The sequence below is a fragment of the Haliotis rubra genome, unplaced genomic scaffold (genome assembly GCF_003918875.1).
Source record: "Haliotis rubra isolate DU_JTF1 unplaced genomic scaffold, ASM391887v1 Scf148, whole genome shotgun sequence".
Classification (NCBI taxonomy): Eukaryota; Metazoa; Mollusca; class Gastropoda; order Lepetellida; family Haliotidae; genus Haliotis; species Haliotis rubra.
Genome location: NW_025765425.1, coordinates 1,392,740 through 1,412,908, shown reverse-complemented (window position 1 = coordinate 1,412,908; position 20,169 = coordinate 1,392,740). Strand labels below are relative to the sequence as shown.

Below are 20,169 nucleotides of genomic sequence, written 5' to 3'. Positions count from 1 at the left end.
CTGTATGGAGATGAGCGATGACATTTAAGGATGACAGATAAATTATAACTTATGCTGGGTGACAATGTTAAATGACAGTTGATAAGGCACAATGACCACATGTTCCAGATCCCTAAAAGGATTCGAAATTGATTCTTAAAATAATATATACAATCTTCTGGTGTCTTTGTTTAATAATTTACACGTAACTTGGCAAATGAATGCAAGAATAATGACAGATTGGTACTGAATATGTCAGTGGATGTCATAAACAGACACAATTGAACAAGATGGACAACATGAGGGGCAGAACTTGATGTACTTTGGATTGTGGGTTCAACTTCACACACAATGCTTAAATGGAAACAATACTCTGTCTCTGAAAGTACTGAAATATGGTTCAGTTTTTTCTTGCAGATTAGTGAGTAAGTGAGTTTGCTTTTACACCGCTTTTAGCAATATTCCAGCAATATCACGGTAGGGGACACCAAAAATGGGTTTCACACATTGTACCCTTGTCAGGAATCAAACCCGGGTGTTAAGCATGACGAATGAACACTTAAACCACTAGGCTACCCAACCGCCCCTTTCTTACAATTCAACAATTTGTATAATATGGATGTTAACCAGGCCCCGATTTCTCGAAACAAACTTAAGTTTTTACTCAAATTTCAAACTGAGTTGGACAATTTGAAACAGCTGAATTTTTAAATCAACTGCATTTTTTAAATAAAAAAGCCCAAACAACTTAAGTAATCTATCCACCAAACTCAAATTGTCTACTATGTTTGAGTTTAATATCGATTTTAGTTCATTCTTGGAAATGCATTTTCTCAAATTTGAGTAAAAACTCTAACTTAAGTCGAAACTCAGACTTAAGTTTGTTTCAAGAAATCGGGCCTGAACTGGTTTGACTTGTGTGAGGCATAAAGAGAAGGCGCCCACGCCTACTGGGGGACCAAAGGGGGAAACCTTTCACAGAAGAAATACAGTCAGAAGAGAGAGTGCAGTGAAACTGACACATGTGTTTGTTCTTCATTAGTGTTTACATGACTGGCAAGGGTGGTGCAATCAGTCAACATCATATGTGCAGTAAATGTGGCTGCTTTTACAGAATAGATTTCAATAAACATAAACTGAAGGATCTTGTAATAATGAGGGCCATTAGTGTTAGCAAAATGACTCAAGAGTTGAGAGCATTGTTGCCATGTAAGAACCAACACAATAACTAACAGAACATTCCTCTTCAAGGCAAGATCAATCTAACTTTTTTCATATTCACAGATATTTGTGAACCATGTCTAAAACCTGGCAGGAAAAAGCAGTTCTGAGGCAATAGAGTAAAGTGTCCAAGAAAATATTCCACTGATGACACATTTCTATGCTAAAACATGTGTGAGCTTAAATAATAATCATCAATTATAACTGACAGGTCAACAAACAGGCAATAACTTGGTCTTACCAAAAAGATACAAAGTCATTTCACAGAAATACCACTACATATGCTACTCAGTCATATGAAAGAATCAAGTGGTTCTTAACATTTTGTGAGTATCATATGACACTGTACAGGAATTACGGAATCAACAACTTCATTCAGTTACAGAAATGCCAGACAAACAACTGTCTGGCTCACCTCGAGAACCCCAAACAAGCAGGATTCTTCTTTTCCAGCATCTAGTCAACTTCTACAAAGACATAACAAGTTTGATTCTGTGCCTCCACCTCCACTGTGTAATACAAGATGGTCAGGCTGCCATCCGACTGAAGGAGCTCAACACATCAACACACATAACAACTAAATCACAGTATTCCATCACCATCTACTTGGTTTGTGAGAGTTATCTTCCTTTGGATGCATCAGGTTTTGGTCATGTTGATGTCTGAATAATGGTTTGTTGTCTGCAAGTTTTGTATTTATTTTGTTGAACACCTCACTCAGCAATATTCTAGGCATGTGACGTCAGTCTGGAAATAATTGAATCTGGACAGGAAAATCCAGTGATTGCTTATATTTGAAGAAAAAGTGAGTGAGTTTAGTTTTATGCCTCACTCAGCAATATTCCAGCTATATGGCGACGGTTTCTAAACAATCGAGTCTGGACCAGACAACCCAGTGATCAACAGCATGAGCATTGATCTACGAAATTGGGGTACGATGATATGTGTCAATCAAGTCAGTGAGCCTGACCACCCAATCCCGTTAGTCGCCTCTTATGACAAGCATGGGTTACTGAAGACCAATTTCTAACCTGGATCTTCATGGGTCTTGAAGAGAAAGACACTGGGTGTATGCCATGTGGTATTTACCTTTCTTTCTCAGGACAACAAACACAGACTGGAGTCTCAGGTGAGACATTCACTCACATATCTCAATCTTACATGTTCCTCTTAATTCATAAATGTATACTGGTTAACTCAACAATTGCTGACTCTGGAATATGTACTCACCCAGAAGTGGTATATATTTACATGCAAACCACTTGATTAACATTGACAGCAATAACAGTTACAAGAATAAGAGGTAAATGACAGCCCATAAAACAATTAGCTGGAGTGAGTCGAGCATATGGTTTTCTGTCACATTCCGCACTATTCAAACAATATCATGGTGGAAACACAAGACATGTGCATCACACATTGTAAACATGTCGACAATCAAACCTGAGCCTTGGGCAAGACCTAACAAACGGACCACAGGGGCTAACCTGTCAACCCAGTCCAGCTAACGGAACACCGTAGTGTTAATGTGTCTGAGGTTTCCCATGTGCATCCAAAGGAAGATACTCAAATACAGTAAAACCCTGTTATTTCAGGCTCCCTTGAAAGAACATTTGTCCAGAAGGAGGCTGGGAGGAGATTTGTTCCTCCATATTGTTTCTCAAGCAATTTAAACCAGATAATGGGGTTTGACTGTATATCCTAGGATGTGCGCTGACTCCTGTTTTGCACCAAATATCTGCCGTATTTTAGTCGTCTTCCTTTGATGACCTTGACCTTGTATTGAAGACAGGCCCACGCACACTGTACTGAGGTATGAAAGACATGGTAGATCATCTCCGCTTATATTTTTGGTTATACCAGCTCCAGAACCTGCAAAATCATAAACATATTCCTTCAGTACAGACTTGCTCCGTTAAGTTTGTCTGTTGCTTCAGCATGGCCTCAGCAATATCCAAGCTACATGATAATGGATTGTAAAGAATTATAAAGACATGTGTCAACCAAGTAAGCAAGCCTGACCACCCTGAACCTCTTATGAAACATTTCAGTCCAAACCAGACAGTCCACTACTGAGTGAGTGAGTGAGTTTAGTTTAACGCTGCACTCAGCAATATTCCAGCTATATGGCAGCGGTCTGTAAATAATCGAGTCTGGACCAGACAATCCAGTGATCAACAGCATGAGCATCGATCTGCACAATTGGGAACTGATGACATGTGCCAACCAAGTCAGCGAGCCTGACCACCCGGTCCCGTTAGTCACCTCATATGACAAGCATGGGTTACTGAAGATCAATATTCTAACACAGACCTTCACGGGTACAGTCCAGTACTGACATCACCAGCATCAACCTACACAACTAGGATACAGTAACCTACATCAACCAAGTCAGTGGGTGTGACCACACAATCCAGTAAGTATGTCTAGCATGCATTGCTGAAGACCAACTCTCACATAGATCTCCATTGTCAGCCTCTACAGTCCAGTACTCACACCAGCATCAACCTACACAGATCTCCATTGTCAGCCTCTACAGTCTAGGGTTGAGGTTGAAATACATAAGCCAGGTTATGAGTATAGGCCAATCAACTGCTCATGTTATCTCCCCATTCAATTTGAAAGGTTGCTGGAAACTAGCTGTGCCTTCTTGTCACAGCCTATATCTACTGGGTGCTGGACATGAACAGGAACATGAGTCTGCCATCTAATGCAGGCTGGTTTATATTCAAACTTAAACAGATTTATATATTCATATGTATATATATATCCCACAGCCTCTAATGGGATATAAAAATCACAACAACAAAACGTGAGTAGCCACGCCGACAGCAGGCTGTGTGTTTTTGATGAGGTATGAGTCACACAGTCACACAGTCATCCAGTCACCCAGTATCATTCAAGTTTTAGGAATTATGTAACAGCTAGTTTAGTATAATATAAAATAACTGCCTACCTTGACAGTTCCTTGGCTGTTTGCTGCCACAACAACATTGGATCTCTGAAATCAAATGAGAATATGTATACAGTGTTTGAAAGTTGTAGAGTTGTAATACAGAGTGGTTGCTATAACATAGATCTGATACTATGGGTGCGATACCATTCATATCCCTTACACTATGTTAATTTCAAAATTTCACAGATGGAATATTGGCAAAAACATGCAGCCTAGCCAGCCCAGACTGCACTGGGTATGTTATGCTATTTATAGCCAATTGGAAATACCAGAAAATTTGAGTAAGCTGGTTGTTATTAAACCTGTTATTTTTCACATTACTATACCAATATAAGTGAGGAAGTGTGTTAAGTTTTACGCCGCACTCAGCAATAATCCAGCTATATAGCAGCAGTCTGTAGATAAGAGACTCTGGACCACACAATCCCGTGATTAACAGCATGAGTATCGATCTAACATGGGATACGATGACGTGTCAATGAGCTTGACCACCCAATCCCGAAAGTCGCCTCTTACGACAAACATGGATTTCTGAAGATCAATTCTAGCCGGATCTTCACAGGTTGTACCAATATAACAATACAGGGGTAGTAAATCGATGTATTGTACCATGGACCTTGTATTGGGATATAACACTGTATCACCATATTGTAAGGTCGTTTGGCTGTTGTTTGATTACTGGGAACCCATTCTAACCCAGAATCTCTTTGGACTGGCTTTACTGAAGAAAACTAGGATGAAATAATTGTACTCACAGGTCTCCATGTCACAGCACTCACAAACTCATTGGCATCTTCGTCTTTTCTATCCTTGTCCTGAAGCACAACAGTCAGGTTGCTATCACATTTGTCAATATCTGTGAATCTCAGGTAGTTGGTAGTTAACTAGTTTTGTACAATGACAAACTTCTTAATAAACATGAGTGACTTTTGTTTTACACCGCTTTTAGCAATATTCCTGCAATATCATGGCAGGGGACACCAGAAATGGGCTTCACACATTGTACCCATGTGAGGATTCGAACCCGGTCTTTGGCGTGATGAGTGAACCCTTTAACCACTAGACTACCCAACCGCCCTCTTAATAAATGACTGAACTACAGAAGTAACCGAAGATCCAGTTGTAGGATCCATCTGAAAACCTGTACCCGATACTATTGTTACTTGTCTTAACTGAAGCAACCTACCAGCACACTTCTGACAGTGTCAAACTTGTATGTCATCAGTTGCTTAGAAAGACCCTTGTAGTAGATATATAGAGAGTTGTTCTCACTGCCTGAAACAGAGAAAAATGATTTAAATCAAATCTGCTGAGACTCAAAAGCTATTCAATGGAAGACATGAGCATCAATCTAGCTATATCAAGTGAGTAAGAGAGTATGGCTCTATGCTGTTTTTATCAATATTCCAATAATATTGGAGTGGGGACACCAGAAATGGGCTTCACACATTGTACCCATTAAGAAACTGAACTGGAGACTTTGGCGTTATGAATAAACGCTTTAACCACATAGCTACACCACAGTCCCTAGCTATATAAACGCAAACACACTGGGTCAGACAACAAGTAGCATAGAGGACAAGACAATATAATTGTTTCTCACAATACCTACACCAGAGACCTCTCATGACATACTACATCTACTGGGTACCTGCAACATTTCACAGTTACTGCCTCTTAACCTTCCCTATCCTTTTGGCACCTGTAGGTCTGACACTAACAGATACCAATATCTTCCCTACACCTCTGTATCCAAGCAGTTTACAATGAGGAAAGCAGACTTCAGGACCTACCACATGAGACATAGTCTCCATCAGTTGCCAAGACCAACAAAGTTTTTTTCGTTGATGTGACCTTTAAACGTTCGTACTGCATTGGGTTTGCTCAGATTCCACAGCTTGAGCTGACTGTCCGTGGACCTGTGAATATAGTTGAAGGAGGTGAGCTAGAGGAAGGTACGATACTTATCATACTATAGTGAATGAGTTTAGTTTTACGCCACTTTTAGCAATATTCCAGCAATATCACGGCAGGGGATACCAGAAATGGGCTTCACACATTGTACCCATATGGGGAATCAAACCCGGGTCTTCGGTGTCATGAGCAAATGCTTTAACCACTAGGCTACCCACCGCCTTATGATACTATAACAACAAGAGTTGACTGAAATGTAACTCACGCTGAGACTATTTCCTGAGCGTTGACAAACTTGGCATATGACACTGCTTTCCTGTGCCCCCGGAAGACTCCAACTGCTTGTTTTGTGTTCCGTAGATCATAGTAATGTACACAGTGATCTGAAACAAGCACCTGTCTCCATCAACACCCTCAATAAACATTATCAGTTTTACTTTACATGTAATTCATATGAAATAATGTGCCAAAATACTCATATCAGAGTAAGTTTTCTAAAGAAAACTAAAATCATGAATGAGTATTTACAACCTCTTTCTGAAAACAATGGACGCTACTCCGTGACTTGTTAAAAATGAAAGACAGACAGGCAGAGACACAACTATGTGGTGAGTAATGACATCCCTCTTTTACAAAGCTGCGTAAGAACCTGACAGTTACCCAACTCACTATATGTCATCTATGCCATGAAAACAATGATCGGAACTATCCCATCATCATTCATCATGGTGTGAGATTCATATTAATCCCAAGCATCTTACCTGCAGATCCGAAGGCTAGATGGTACCTGCTCTCTGGGTTGAATTTAACACAGCACACATTTGCCTTGGCCTCTAGGTTGGCTACAGAATGCTCTGAGTTGATTGCCCATAGCTTTACTGCAACAACAACAGATCATATTGCAGTACTGGAAATAATAGTGAGTGAGTGAGTGAGTGAGTGGGCGAGTGAGGGTTGAGTGAGTGAGGTGGGTGGGTGGTGGGTGGTGAGGTGAGTGAGTGGTGTGAGTGGGTGAGTGAGTGGGTGAGTATGGTATTAGTCACTTTTAGCAATATTTCAGCAATATCATGGCAGGGGACACCAGAATGGGCTTCACACATTGTACCCAGGTGTGGAATCAAACCCGGGTATTCAGCTTGACAGGCAAGTGTTTTAACCATTAGGCTACCCTACCATGCCGGCATGGCATGTGGTTTGGGGTTACAGAATTGGAATCTCACACCCGATAATCGTTAGTTTTCAACATATTGGATTCTTCTTTTTTATTGCCTGTTGTTTGATGCCACACTCAGCTACATTCCAACAATACGACATCACCCCAGAAATGACAGAGTCTGCAGCAAACCAGCGATTGATATCATGAGCAATGGTCCACAAATAAAGTGAGTGAGTATGGTTTTACGCTGCTTATATCAATATTCCTACCCATGAAGGTCTGGGTTAGAATATTGATCTTCAGTAACCCATGCTTGTCGTAAGAGGCGACTAACGGGATCGGGTGGTCAGGTTCGCTGACTTGGTTGACACATGTCATGTCATCGGTTCCCAATTGTGCAAATCAATGCTCATGCTGTTGATCACTGGATTGTCTGGTCCAGACTCGATTATTTACTGGACTATTGCTGAGTGCACTGTAAAACTAAACTCACTCACTCACTCACTCACTATAGCAATAGTCTAGCAATATCATGGCAGGGGACGCCAGATATGGGCTTCACACATTGTGCCCATGTGGGGAATCGAGCCTGGGTCCTCAGTGTTACAGGCAAACACTTTAACCACTTAGCTACCCCACCGCCCCTCACAAATCAAGATAGAAAGATAAAGCCATCAAACATGTCAGTAAGTCTGACCAGTTTTATCTTTAAAGTCTGGAAAGCATTTGAAATCTGCAATACCCAACAATGAATTTCAACATGACTATATCAAAGGCAAGGTGACGTTAAGCCAAAGACTTCAGCTAAGCCACTGTTTGTAATGATGACTAGTTTTTCATTTGCCCACCAGTTATCTACAGAAATTAGTAGAGACCTAGTTGAGTTGTTTTGCATGAGGTCTTTGAAGTTCCTGAGTTTACAGCTCACTGGATTATCTCAAATATACTTAACCTGTACCTTTGGCATCATCCGAACCGGATGCAAGAAGTTTGGGGTCCATTCTGTTGAAGTCCACACTCCAACATCGCTTTTCATGTTCCTGAAATATAACAAATCAAGAATAGCCAACAAGCTTCATAGATTATTGGATTATCTGTCCTAATAAGGCCCATTGGCTCATTCTAAAAGTGATCTTAGTGCAAAGATGAGCGTAACTCACATACTATACCAGTGAGGATGTTCTGGCAATGTGAGTGTTTAGTTCATTGTGCCTAACAGGCAGCATGGCTGTATGACCCCAGGGAGTTGAAAAAGTATCAGAAAGTATGATAGTGTTTTATGACCGGGATAGTAATGTACATAGCGCCAGGCAATGTGCCTGGATATGAGCACCATATAAGCGGACTATTACTATTACTATACAATAGGTTTATGATAGTGGTAGCTCTATAATCACTTTGTGGAACAGAGCTCTGGACTTACAGCATTCATCTTCCACTTACTAACAAAAGTGTGGGGTCCAGGGAACCCCATCAATACATTTCTTGGGCCCTTGTTGGTTATATGAGGGTCCTGTAAGTACTGAAATGGTGCTGTGTATTGTACGTTCAGATAATTACTTCAGAGTGTGGAATGAATCAGTGGTCATGTGGACAGTGGTCATGGCTGATGGGTGAGTGAGTGAGTGAGTTTGGTTTTATGCCGCTTTTGGCAATATTCCATCAATATCACAGCGGGGACACCAGAAATGGGGACACCAGAAATGGGCTTCAGCACACATTGTGCCCATGTGGGTGAATTAACAGAACCCAGGTCTTCATACGCGGTGAGGAGAGTGAGTTTACTTTTACACCGCCTTTTAACCACTAGGCTACCCAGGGCTGATGGGTGAAATAACAGACACAGATGAATACTCTACCCCGGCTGATGGGTGAAATAACAGACGCTTTAGAATACTATTTTTGTGTCTTTTCGGATTCTGTATTTTGGTTTTTCTGCATCCATTCTCTACATTTGTGCATACAAGATGCACATTTGTGCGTCACATAAAACCCTGGGGACAGACAATCTGCAATTCCTCATAGATAATTTTGTTGACATTTTAAGAGAGAAAATGAGGAAAACACATAAGAAAATGTCAACCCTACCGAGAAACTTCACTGAACATGCCAAAGGCAGCATATAGTTCAGATAACGTACTGTAATCAGTGTGTATTGCCATGAGTGAGTGAGTTTAGTTTTATGCCGGTTTTAGCAATATTCCAGCAATATCATGGCTGGGGACACCAGAAATGGGCTTCACACATTGTACCCATGTTGGAAATCGAACCTGGGTCTTTGGCGTGACTGGCCAATGCTTTAACCACTAGGCTACCCCACCCACCCCCCTAACCAAGGATGTCTACGTGGTACAAGAACATGCTAAGTGAGCTGGTACAGAGTGGACCCACCTGAAACATTCGTGCCTTGCTGCCGGTGAAGGCATCCCATAATGTAACGGTTCCCTCATAATCGGAACTGGCCAGCATCCCTTTGTGGTAGGCGCTCCATGTCACACAACTGAATTAAAGACATCACAGTTTTACACACTTACACAAATACTTCTAGGATCACATTGAGAGGCATTTAGAAGTAGAAGTACTAATGAAGGGTAAGACGTGGATGAACAACATTTGTATTACAAAAGGAGCGCCTTCTTGGTGTAGGTCCTAATGATAGCAGTGTTAGAAGTTACACCACAACGTTGTTCCTATTGTAACAATGAAGCTGCAACAACCGATATGTCTATTCTTACTTCCAGGATCTGTTGGCTGTCGTTAGGCAACCTGCATTAGGAACGATTATGTAGGCAAAACACACTAGAATCCAACTACGATGTAGGCAGTCTGTACAATAAAGTAACGACAGGATAGGAAATTGCAGTAAAAACTAACTACCCTGTCAGCAGACTTCACTTAACACTAACTACATTGTAGACAAACTGAATTGTAGGCAGCAAGGGATTGAACTAATCAAGGTACTGGGCCTTTTGTTTGTCTTTGGTCACACAAATAATATTAAGCGAAGACTATTTAAAATCAAATACAGCAGATGTAAATCAAGTATCACTTCCCGAGAAAGAAGATGTTCTTTCTTTTTCACTCAAGAATAGCGCAACTTTATCATTTTTTAAATGTAATCTCGGCCAAAAATTTGTGAAACATCATATCCCTACCCTGAATATTTGTTCTTAAAAGTACAGACTGAGAAAACTTTGTCTTTCTCAAGTTAAGAGAGGAATAAAATCGCCAACCAAATTAGAAATAAACCTGTGACGTTTCTGAATCAGAAATATGCAAAGAAGGGTGTCCTTAGTTTAAACCACAGACAAACAGTAGCACAATTTAGGGCTGTGCAACAGAGAGAGAAATTACCAGTCTTTCTATATGCGAGCGAAGGTTGGCAATGTACTTCCCTCTCTTCGGTTCGAAAAATATCTTTAATATCAAAATAAAATATCGCCATCATCAAAGGTAGACACTCATTTCCTCACAGGGCTGTGCTCTCTGATTTCCAAGCTCATATTTAATAATTACTTACGTAAAATATATTTGTTTCAACATTTTATATCAAATCGTTCTTTGCCTCCAATACCCCTGCCAGACTTATCTGCGCTACAGTTTGCCTGTGGTTTAAACAAACTAGAACACGATCAATGACCCAAAAGTCCTTGACAAATCCTTTACAAAGGTCCCATATGAGACTTCATGATTATTTTGAAAGCTTTCTAATCCATTTCCAAGTACATGTTAACAAGACGAACACTTTTTTTATGGATTGACAACTTCTTTTTTTGCAATAGTTGTCACGTTTCGATGTATATTTGAACACTGTTATCAAGCAAGTGATACACAACAATATGGACAAGGAGAATATATACATGAAGGAAATTCTTACCTTATTTTAGAATTGCACAGCATTTCAACCACCGGGTAATGTATATCTACAACATCTTTGATAACTGTACCATATTCATATACCTGGAAAGAGAGAGAGGGGGGACACATACAGTTTGGGGAGCATGGCTGAGTTCAAATTACAAGTTCTGTTGGCAATTCCCAGCCATATTGTGACTTTGCAGAGTGTAAGTGCAAGATTGAATTTGTCTAAACTGTTTTTCACAGCTTTAATTCAATGTTTCATATGGGGTCAAATGACTTTCCTTCGTGTGTGTTTGTGAAGTGAGGAGAAATTGGGTTTAATGTCATGCTTGAGAATATTTCACTCATATGACGACGTGCATGCATGTGTATGTGTATGTGCGGCTGCTTGTACTAGCCTAAGACTGAAGCTGGTTTTATAGTGCTAGCCCACTAGATACATAAATACCCCACTCAGACACATTATACTGACTCCGAGCCGACCAGTCCTTGTTGTACCCATTAATGCCGAGGGCCAGGCAGTGACCAACAAGTACCATATTTTAACATCTTTTGGTATGACGCGGTCAGGAGATCGAACCCACGACCTTCCGCTTTCCAGGCGGACGCTCTAACCACTACACCACGGAGGCCGTCCGTGTGTTTGTGATGTGTGAGGGATATGCTGACATTTTGGTAAACACCTGCTATCATCACTATTTGATAATGATTCATAAACACATGTTCATGATACACCAAGTTGTTGATGGAACCAGATTTAACAGAAAAGTTAGTTTATTAGTGTTATAAACTGATGTACTATCTTAACAAAGAGTCAACTTACTTTTATCTTTTTTGTAACACCAGCTATGGCAAAATAATCACAGTCTCTGTCAAATTCAATGCTGAAAGATAGAACCGATCAGTAAATAAATGAAAAAGACAAAATTCACAATAAAATGACATATAGACGTCAATGATACTTTATTTACTCCTCAAAAGAAAGTAATGACCACCTGATTCTTTCATATCACTGTCCATTAAAATCATATATTATCAGGGACACGATCAGGAAATGTTTCAAGATTAGGACATAGATTAGAAAATTCACTGCTTCTAACAAAATCCACTACAGCCTACAGTACTTGAAACTAATGCCTACGTGCAATCTCAAAATGGTATAAGAAGTACTTAAAGGTATTCTATCAATTCTGTTGAATATACATTAACAGTGAATTTGTGAACAAATCCAAAAGAATATTCTACTTTTCACTATGACTACTTTCTACAACTGTAACAACTATTTTAAGGAGAGTTCTAAATTTAGGCCATTATCATTATTGTTCTTGCTATATAACAGCAGGAGACACTAAATAGTACACCCAATGTACCTTGCAGGAAATCACCACTGTACCATGCAGGAAAAACACACCTAAGACTACCTTAAGTCTTTTAAGGTATGGGAGTTACGGTCACCTTAACGCTAAGATCGCTTTCTACAACGGCACCCAGCTCTTTGGTGTGATGAGCCAATGACCAGTATGCTACAGCATCACTACATATATTTTCAAATGTTACACAAATCTGACCTTGATACTATACTGGAGCCACCATTGAGAAGGTCAACAGCATAGCTGAGAGTAGCAAGAGGTCGAAATGAGGAGAAGCGAGTGAACTTTGAAAGACTGTCTGTGAACTCTCGGAGTCCATCGTGAGAATCATCCCCTGTAACACAATGAGGTCAACATACACATGTGAGGTCTTGTTTGTTTCTTGTTTGGTTATTTAATGCCAGACACACCAACATTCCAGCTATATGATGGCAGTCTGCAAATAAACAAGTCTGGACCAGACACTACAGTGATTCATTTTGTGAATGACCCACACTGTTTTCATACCAGGATATGCTTTGGATCTATTCTTATATGGAATCTCTAAGGGTGTCCACCTCTTGTACTGGTGAACTTAATTAATTAAAACTGCAAGATCACTAAATATACTATTAGGAACAGTGGGTTCTCTACTGAAATTATCAATAAAACAATCAAACTTCCCATTAGCTACTGTTTCAAGGGACAAGAAATGTGAAGTAATTTAATGTTAAGGAAGCCTGCCTGTTTGTGTTCAGTTTATGTTGTATTTACAATTGATAATGGCACACAATCAATGACTTTGTTTATTGTCGTATAAAGCTGGTGGTGTGAAAGAGCCATTGGGCAACACGTTAAGCTGACTGGGTTTACTACTCAACATGTTTCCCCACATGACAGACCATGCCACATAGACCTCCATATTTCATGTCAATAACATCAGTTCCTACCTGTAGATACTCCCTTCACCCTTGTATCAAAGTAACACTGTTCAAGATCTTCAAAATGTTGGCTGATTTGTTTCCTCCGAGATGCCATTGTTGTCTGAGTGAAAGATTTTCCTGCCTATCAACATACAAGGAACTGAATTAAGAATAAGAAACATATATATCATAAATATTTATAACTTGCACTTATAGTCAATAAGAATGATTTAATTCACTTTACATGACAACCTTGATGTGATTGATTCCTGAAATATAACCTGATCCTAGTGAGCACAGAACATTTCACAGTGCCACACTATTATTGCACTGGATGAGTGAGTGAGGGACTTGAGTTTGACCCCACACAGAACAGTATTCCAGTAATATTGTTGTGTGTCAGCTTGCTGTGGTAGCAAAGGGCATGGTGATGCAGGTTTTACAGTCCATTTGATTTCATTGGAGACCAATGAATTTCTTACTAACACAAAATCTAGTAATTGCAGCAAAAGCAAATTTTGTACAGTCACAGGAAATCAACAGACCAGCTGTGATTATTTGTCTCATAATTTTGGACACACGAATAAAAAAGTTGTTTAACAAACGATCATTATTTTGTTGTCACTTATCGCTGTTTTTTAAGAAGGGGGACCACTTGCTGGTAGGAGAGCAAGGTAATCAAAAAGCATGTGTAGTGAAATTTCAATTTCACACGTGCAATGCACACACCTAGCTGTTCTACAAGCACGTGGTCCCCACTCGTAAAAATAGCGAAAAGTGACAACAAAATAATGATCGACTGTTTAACAACATTTTTATTCAGGTTTCCAAAATTATGAGACATATCATCAGAGTTGGTCTGTCGATTTTATGTGACTGTGCAAAATTTGGTTTTGTTGCAATTACTAGATTTTGTGTTTGTGAGCAATTCATTGGTTTCAATGAAATCAAACGAACTGTAGATATTTATCACTATGGAAACCCACAAACACGGTATGGTGCTGACACACCTTGAAACATAATCGGCCATACTGGGATATGAACCACAATCAAGGTTTCTGTAAAGATGACAAGAATAAAAAATTGGAATAAAAATTAAATGGAAATAAAAATAACAAGTGTTTGCCACTGATATGGCAATGTCCCCCGCCGCTAAAGAATGGAATATTTATAACACATTTACTACCTCTTTTTGGGGGGGTCACATACAAGATGCCTGAAATGACTGGTGTCTGCATAATCACCCAATGTAGGCTGTCGACATAATTGAAGACATTGGGTGCAATGTTTTATGAGATATCGTGTTAACAAGAGTTTGAAAAGTGGTCAAATTGTCGTGGTGACCGTGAAAATAAGGTCAAGGTGACCAAAATCGACTGGTCTCTGGGTAATCCCCCAATGTAGGCTGTCACCAAATTTGAAGACATTGGGTACAACAGTTCATGAGATATCTCGTTAACAACAATTGGGACATACGTGATGAAAATAAGGTCAAGGTGATGGACTGGTGTCTGGGTAATCCCCAATGACGCACCAAATTTGAAGCTGAATACAAAGTCCCCTGTTCCGTGTTGCGGCGGGGACAATAATCTCAAACCAAAAGATTTTACTTGCATGTAACAGTAATGTATATTAATGTGATAAATGTTTATACTCTCAAAAATACTGTAACAGTACTCACATTTTTACTTCCGTTAAAACCATCTTGACATATGGATTCATTAATAGACGGCCTAATAGGTTCAAAGCCATTTGGTACAAGGTGATCCTGAAACAAACAGTCAGCATTAAACATCCTTCTGATATATAAGACTACACTCACACTGTTCGTCTCATATCATCACACACTGCGTGTGGGTCAAAGGGGAATGTCGATAAAAAATGTAATGCATAATCATATTTGAACCATACCCATCCTCACTGCTATGTCTGTAAATAATCAAATCTTGACAATCCAGTGATCAGCATCATGAGCATTGATTCCCACTGTTGGGATACGATCACATGCACCAACCAAATCAGCGAGCCTGACCACCAGAAGCCATTAGCCACCTTTTACGACGAGCATGGGTTGCTGAAGACCAATTCTAATCTGGAACTTCATGTGACATCCTTGAAGAGATTTTTGTATCTGGCTAATCCTTCAAACATGGTTTGAATAATGACAATAAGAGCTATTGTCTATTGGCTTGAACTGTAAATCATCTGTAAAATGGACTTTGTTGACACCTCCGTAAGTGTCATGTCCTCTCACGTCATCAGAACAATATGATATTCAAGCATATTGGAGGGAATACAAGTAATGGAAAGGCACTGTAACCATATGGGAGCTTGAGTTATTGATTGATTGAGTTTGGTTTTACGCCACTTTCAGTAATGAACCAGCAATATCACAGCTGGGGACACCAGATATGGGCTTCACACACTGTACCCATGTGGGGAATCGAATCCAGGTCTTCAGCGTGACAAGCGAACTCTTTAACCACTAGGCTACCCCACTGCCCCATATGGGAACTTGAACCAGGGTTATCAGCATGAAGAATGGATGTTTACCCATTAGGGTTAACCACTTGGATGCCCTCATGTGTCAAAAGAAAAGAGATGAAAGTTGCAGGCCTCATAATCTGACATGCCCACATCGCATGTGTCTGTAACAGTTACCCCACTAACTGTCACATCATGTTGGAAGAGTGAGAGTGAGTTAAGTTTTACGCCACTTTTAGCAATATTCCAGCAATATCACGGCGGGGGACACCAGATATGGGCTTCACATATTGTACCCATGTAAGGAATCGAACCCGGGGCGTGACGAGCGAACGCTTTACTACTAGGCTACCCCGGCTGATGGGTGAAATAACAGACACAGATGATACCATGCTACTGTACGCTGTAGGTACGCTTTAGGTATTTTTGTGTCTCTCCGGATTCTGTATTTGGGTTTTTCTGCATCCATTCTCTACATTTGTGCATACAAGATGCACATTTGTGCGTCAAATAAAACCCTGAGGACAGACAATCTGCAATTCCTAATAGATAATTTTGTTGACATTTTAAGAGAGAAAATGAGGAAAACACATAAGAAAATGTCAACCCTACCAAGAAACTTCACTGAACATGCCAAAGGCAGCATATAGTTCAGATAACGTACTGTAATCAGTGTGACGAGCGAACGCTTTAACCACTAGGCTACCCCACCGCCCTCATGTTGGAAGAACGTTTTAAGCACAATGCCTTGTAGTTACTTACTGGACATGCTGTGTATTTCTCTTGCTGCTCGTTGATATAATCCTGTTGATGAAAGAAACAAATGTAACAGCAGGTGCAGGTACACAATTGAGAGGAGCATTTATGATTTCTTTTTCTTTCAGTGAGGTATGTGGCCTCAAAGTTTGTGAGTGTGACTACACCACTTGAACAGTATTTCAGTATATCAGCTGGATCAGCTTGATGATGGAGGAAAGCCTGAAGTGATACAGGTTATATACATTTACTCCATTGGTTAAACCAACAAGCATGGTTAAACCAAGAAACATCATCACATCAGTGGTTTAGCTACTGAGGGCAGGTTGAGAGGATTCAGGGTATTAGATAAAAGGAAGGGTTTGTCTTGTTCATTTAGTGGCAGTTACAACATTCTTTAGCAGGAAATACTTGTTTTACAATGTTTATTTACAAAACATCCACTTGCACCATTGATCATTGGATGAAGAGATATTTACAAAAAATGACCACATGCATTTCATGCAAACCAAGTCCTTGTTTGTTATTTAAAGCTGCATGACCACTGATCTACGCAAAAGATGACATGTGTCAACCAAGTCCGTGAGCCTGACCACTCGATGCTGTTAGTCGTCTCTAACGACAAGCATGGGTTGATGAAGACCAATTCTAACCCGAATCTTCACAGGTATACCAGAAGAGAGACGTGGCTAGTTCTGTAATGGCCAGACTTACATCTACTCTTTTGGTATCCTCATCTAGGAGGTTAATGTCCCGATTCAACTTTTCCAGTTCCTGAAGAAAAACAAAACACAGTTAGTGAATCCAGAGGATGTTGGTTCATGCTGCAGCATTATTTCAGCTACATCACCCAGTCTTACAGTGGCAGATAGCATTATCAGCAATATCTTAAAGTACATATGTTCATGATGATATACAGAAAAAAAATAACATGCATTTAAGACGTCCAGAAAATATAAACTGAGTTGCAATAAAACTGAAAAGACGAATTATCCTATCCCAAACTACTTACACCCCGCACCATTAGAAAACATGTTCTGATTCTCAGATAAGTGTGTGAGTGAGTGAGTGACTTTAGTTTTACGCCACACTCAGCAATATTCCAGCTATATGGCGGCGGTCTGTAAATAATCCGAGTCTGGACCAAACAATCCAGTGATCAACAACATGAGCATCAATCTGCGCAATTGGGAACCAATGACATGTGTCAACCAAGTCAGCGAGCCTGACCACCCGATCCCATTAGTCACCTCTTACAACAAGCATGGGTCATGAAGGCCAATATTCTAACCCGGACCTTCACAGGTTGAGCGAGCGAATGAGTGAGTGGGTTACTGAAGGCCAATATTCTAACCCCGTCCTTCACGTGTCGAGTGGGCGAATGAGCGTGAGTGAGTGAGTTTAGTTTTATGTCGCACTCAGCAATATTCCAGCTCTATGGCAGCGGTCTGTGAATAATGGAATATGGACCAGACAATCCAGTGATCAACAGCATGTGCATCGATCTACCCAAATGGAATAAAATGGAATACAATGACATATGTCAACCAAGTCAGCATTCCTGACCACCCGATCCCATTAATCACCTCTTACGAAAATCATGGGTTAGTGAAGATCAACTCTAACCCAGATCTTCATGAGTAAGGTAAGTCAGAATACTTACATCTTGTTTCCCTTGTCGTACTCGTTGCAGAAATTCTTTCAGAATAATATTTTCAGCTAATTTGCCATCCTGAAAATTAGATTATACAGTTAAAGCTACTTACGAAGAAGAATCATAATGCATGTGCAAACATTGAGAAGCTCTTCCATGACAAAATTAATAGTTCAGCTGAATCCTCTACATGACATACAGACAAACCAATCTTTACAGTAATTATCAATGAGACAATATGTAATTCCTCTCTTACACATCACATACATGGCATATGTAATGTTTTTAAGGATTTATCCTCCCTCTGTTTATGATCAAGTTTTATATATTTTATATAAGATCTTTTTGTGCTACTGAAGTACTGGTAATTCATGAACAAGAGTCATCAGAAGATGACAAATCCCAATGGCCCCCACATATTTGAAAGAACAAATCATCTCACAGTTACTTAAAGTCCAACTTGATATTTTTCCGACTAAGTCTGAATTGTTTCCATGGAAATCATGAAAAATATCAATGCGTAAAATCTGTAAATAGCAAAAGGCACCACTTCAAGATCTCTTTGATATGATAGATATTGAAAGGTTTTCAAGTTGTGCTCCGGAAACGAAACCCACCCACCCCTTTTGAGGCTAAGTCCGAATTGTTTCCATGGAAACTAGGAAAAATAAAAATGCCAAACATCTGCAAATAGGAAAAGGCACCACCTGAAGATCTGAATCATATATCTGACAAGTTTGCTGAAAGATATTGAACAGTTTTCAAGTTGTGCTCGGGAAACGAAACCCACCCCTGCCTCTTGAGACTAAGTCTGAATTGTTTCCATGGAAACCGGGGAAAATAAAAATGACAAAGATCTGTAAATAGCAATATGCGCCACTTCAGGTTCTGTTTGATATATCTGACAACTTTTGCTGAAAGATGATGAACAGTTTTTGAGTTATGCTCCAGAAACAAAATGATTACAGAAAGACGGACGAGGTGTCGACTATAGGGTAATGCGGGGGGATAAAAATACCAGAATTACTATAGTTGCATTCTCTTCCCACAGAGGTTACTTATCATATCTTCCTACGAACCCCTGTTCTAATACGGCCATATTTCCCGGTTCTCGTAAAATCCCCTAGCGGCACAAAATCGCAACACAAATTATCTCACTTCTTTCTATCCAATCAGAACACGTGTTACATCGACTTAGATCTAACTGGACTAATGCAAGTAAATATGGGGCCACAAATATCCCTCCTCTGCCGGGGACATATGTTAATGTGACACACGAGACATTTGATGGCTAGCTTGTCCGTTGTCAACGAGGGCGATGGAGACGCCATTTATCCGCCAATACACGACTGAGTTCTGTCTAGAAGAAACGCTTTTTGATCGCTAGGGGAAGAGGTTCTAGTTTTCCCGAAGCATATGGAAATTACCGAGGCCTTGCGATTGATCACATTTGAAACAACTTCGCTGGTTGCACAACTAAATCTGATTGCAACCAATCACGAATCCTGAACACTCGCACCATGAAAGGGCTGTATTAGGACAGAGGTTTGTAGGAAGATATGACAAGTAACCTCTGTGGGAAGAGAATGCTATAGTTGCTGCGTTTCTACAATAGTAGCACAGGATGGTGTGATCCTTAACATCTTTTGAGTAGTATATGCAGTTCATTTGCAGTTGATGGCTAGCATTGCCTACATTGCCACAAGTCACTTTTCCTAGACAGACATATGTCTAAACATGCTGGTCCCACAGGAGGGTGGCTAAGACAGATTCTACAGATATTTCTGCCTATTTGAAGAATAGAAGTGAAAGGTTATTATCATAACTTTATGTTCAAATGCAATGATTTAAGGTCTCCAGACTTAAATACCATAGAAAAGACCTGAATGACCACTGACAACTTACTTTGGTTCACT

At 40.0% G+C, this 20,169-nt stretch overlaps 1 protein-coding gene across 1 annotated transcript in view; it reads right to left on the bottom strand.

The window, feature by feature from the left end:
- Positions 1–2,169: 2,169 nt before the first annotated feature.
- LOC124269839 (E3 ubiquitin-protein ligase COP1-like) overlaps positions 2,170–20,169 on the bottom strand; it is a 39,109-nt gene continuing 21,109 nt past the window's right edge. The window contains 18 exon segments of the mRNA XM_046704875.1: positions 2,170–3,072; positions 4,157–4,201; positions 4,912–4,971; positions 5,343–5,431; positions 5,950–5,980; positions 5,982–6,075; positions 6,336–6,453; positions 6,832–6,948; positions 8,185–8,266; positions 9,618–9,726; positions 11,104–11,186; positions 11,911–11,971; positions 12,656–12,791; positions 13,387–13,501; positions 15,041–15,127; positions 16,606–16,647; positions 17,314–17,373; positions 18,263–18,331. Of these exon segments, the coding sequence (XP_046560831.1) occupies positions 3,055–3,072; positions 4,157–4,201; positions 4,912–4,971; positions 5,343–5,431; positions 5,950–5,980; positions 5,982–6,075; positions 6,336–6,453; positions 6,832–6,948; positions 8,185–8,266; positions 9,618–9,726; positions 11,104–11,186; positions 11,911–11,971; positions 12,656–12,791; positions 13,387–13,501; positions 15,041–15,127; positions 16,606–16,647; positions 17,314–17,373; positions 18,263–18,331 (1,416 nt within the window). The 3' untranslated portion in view covers positions 2,170–3,054.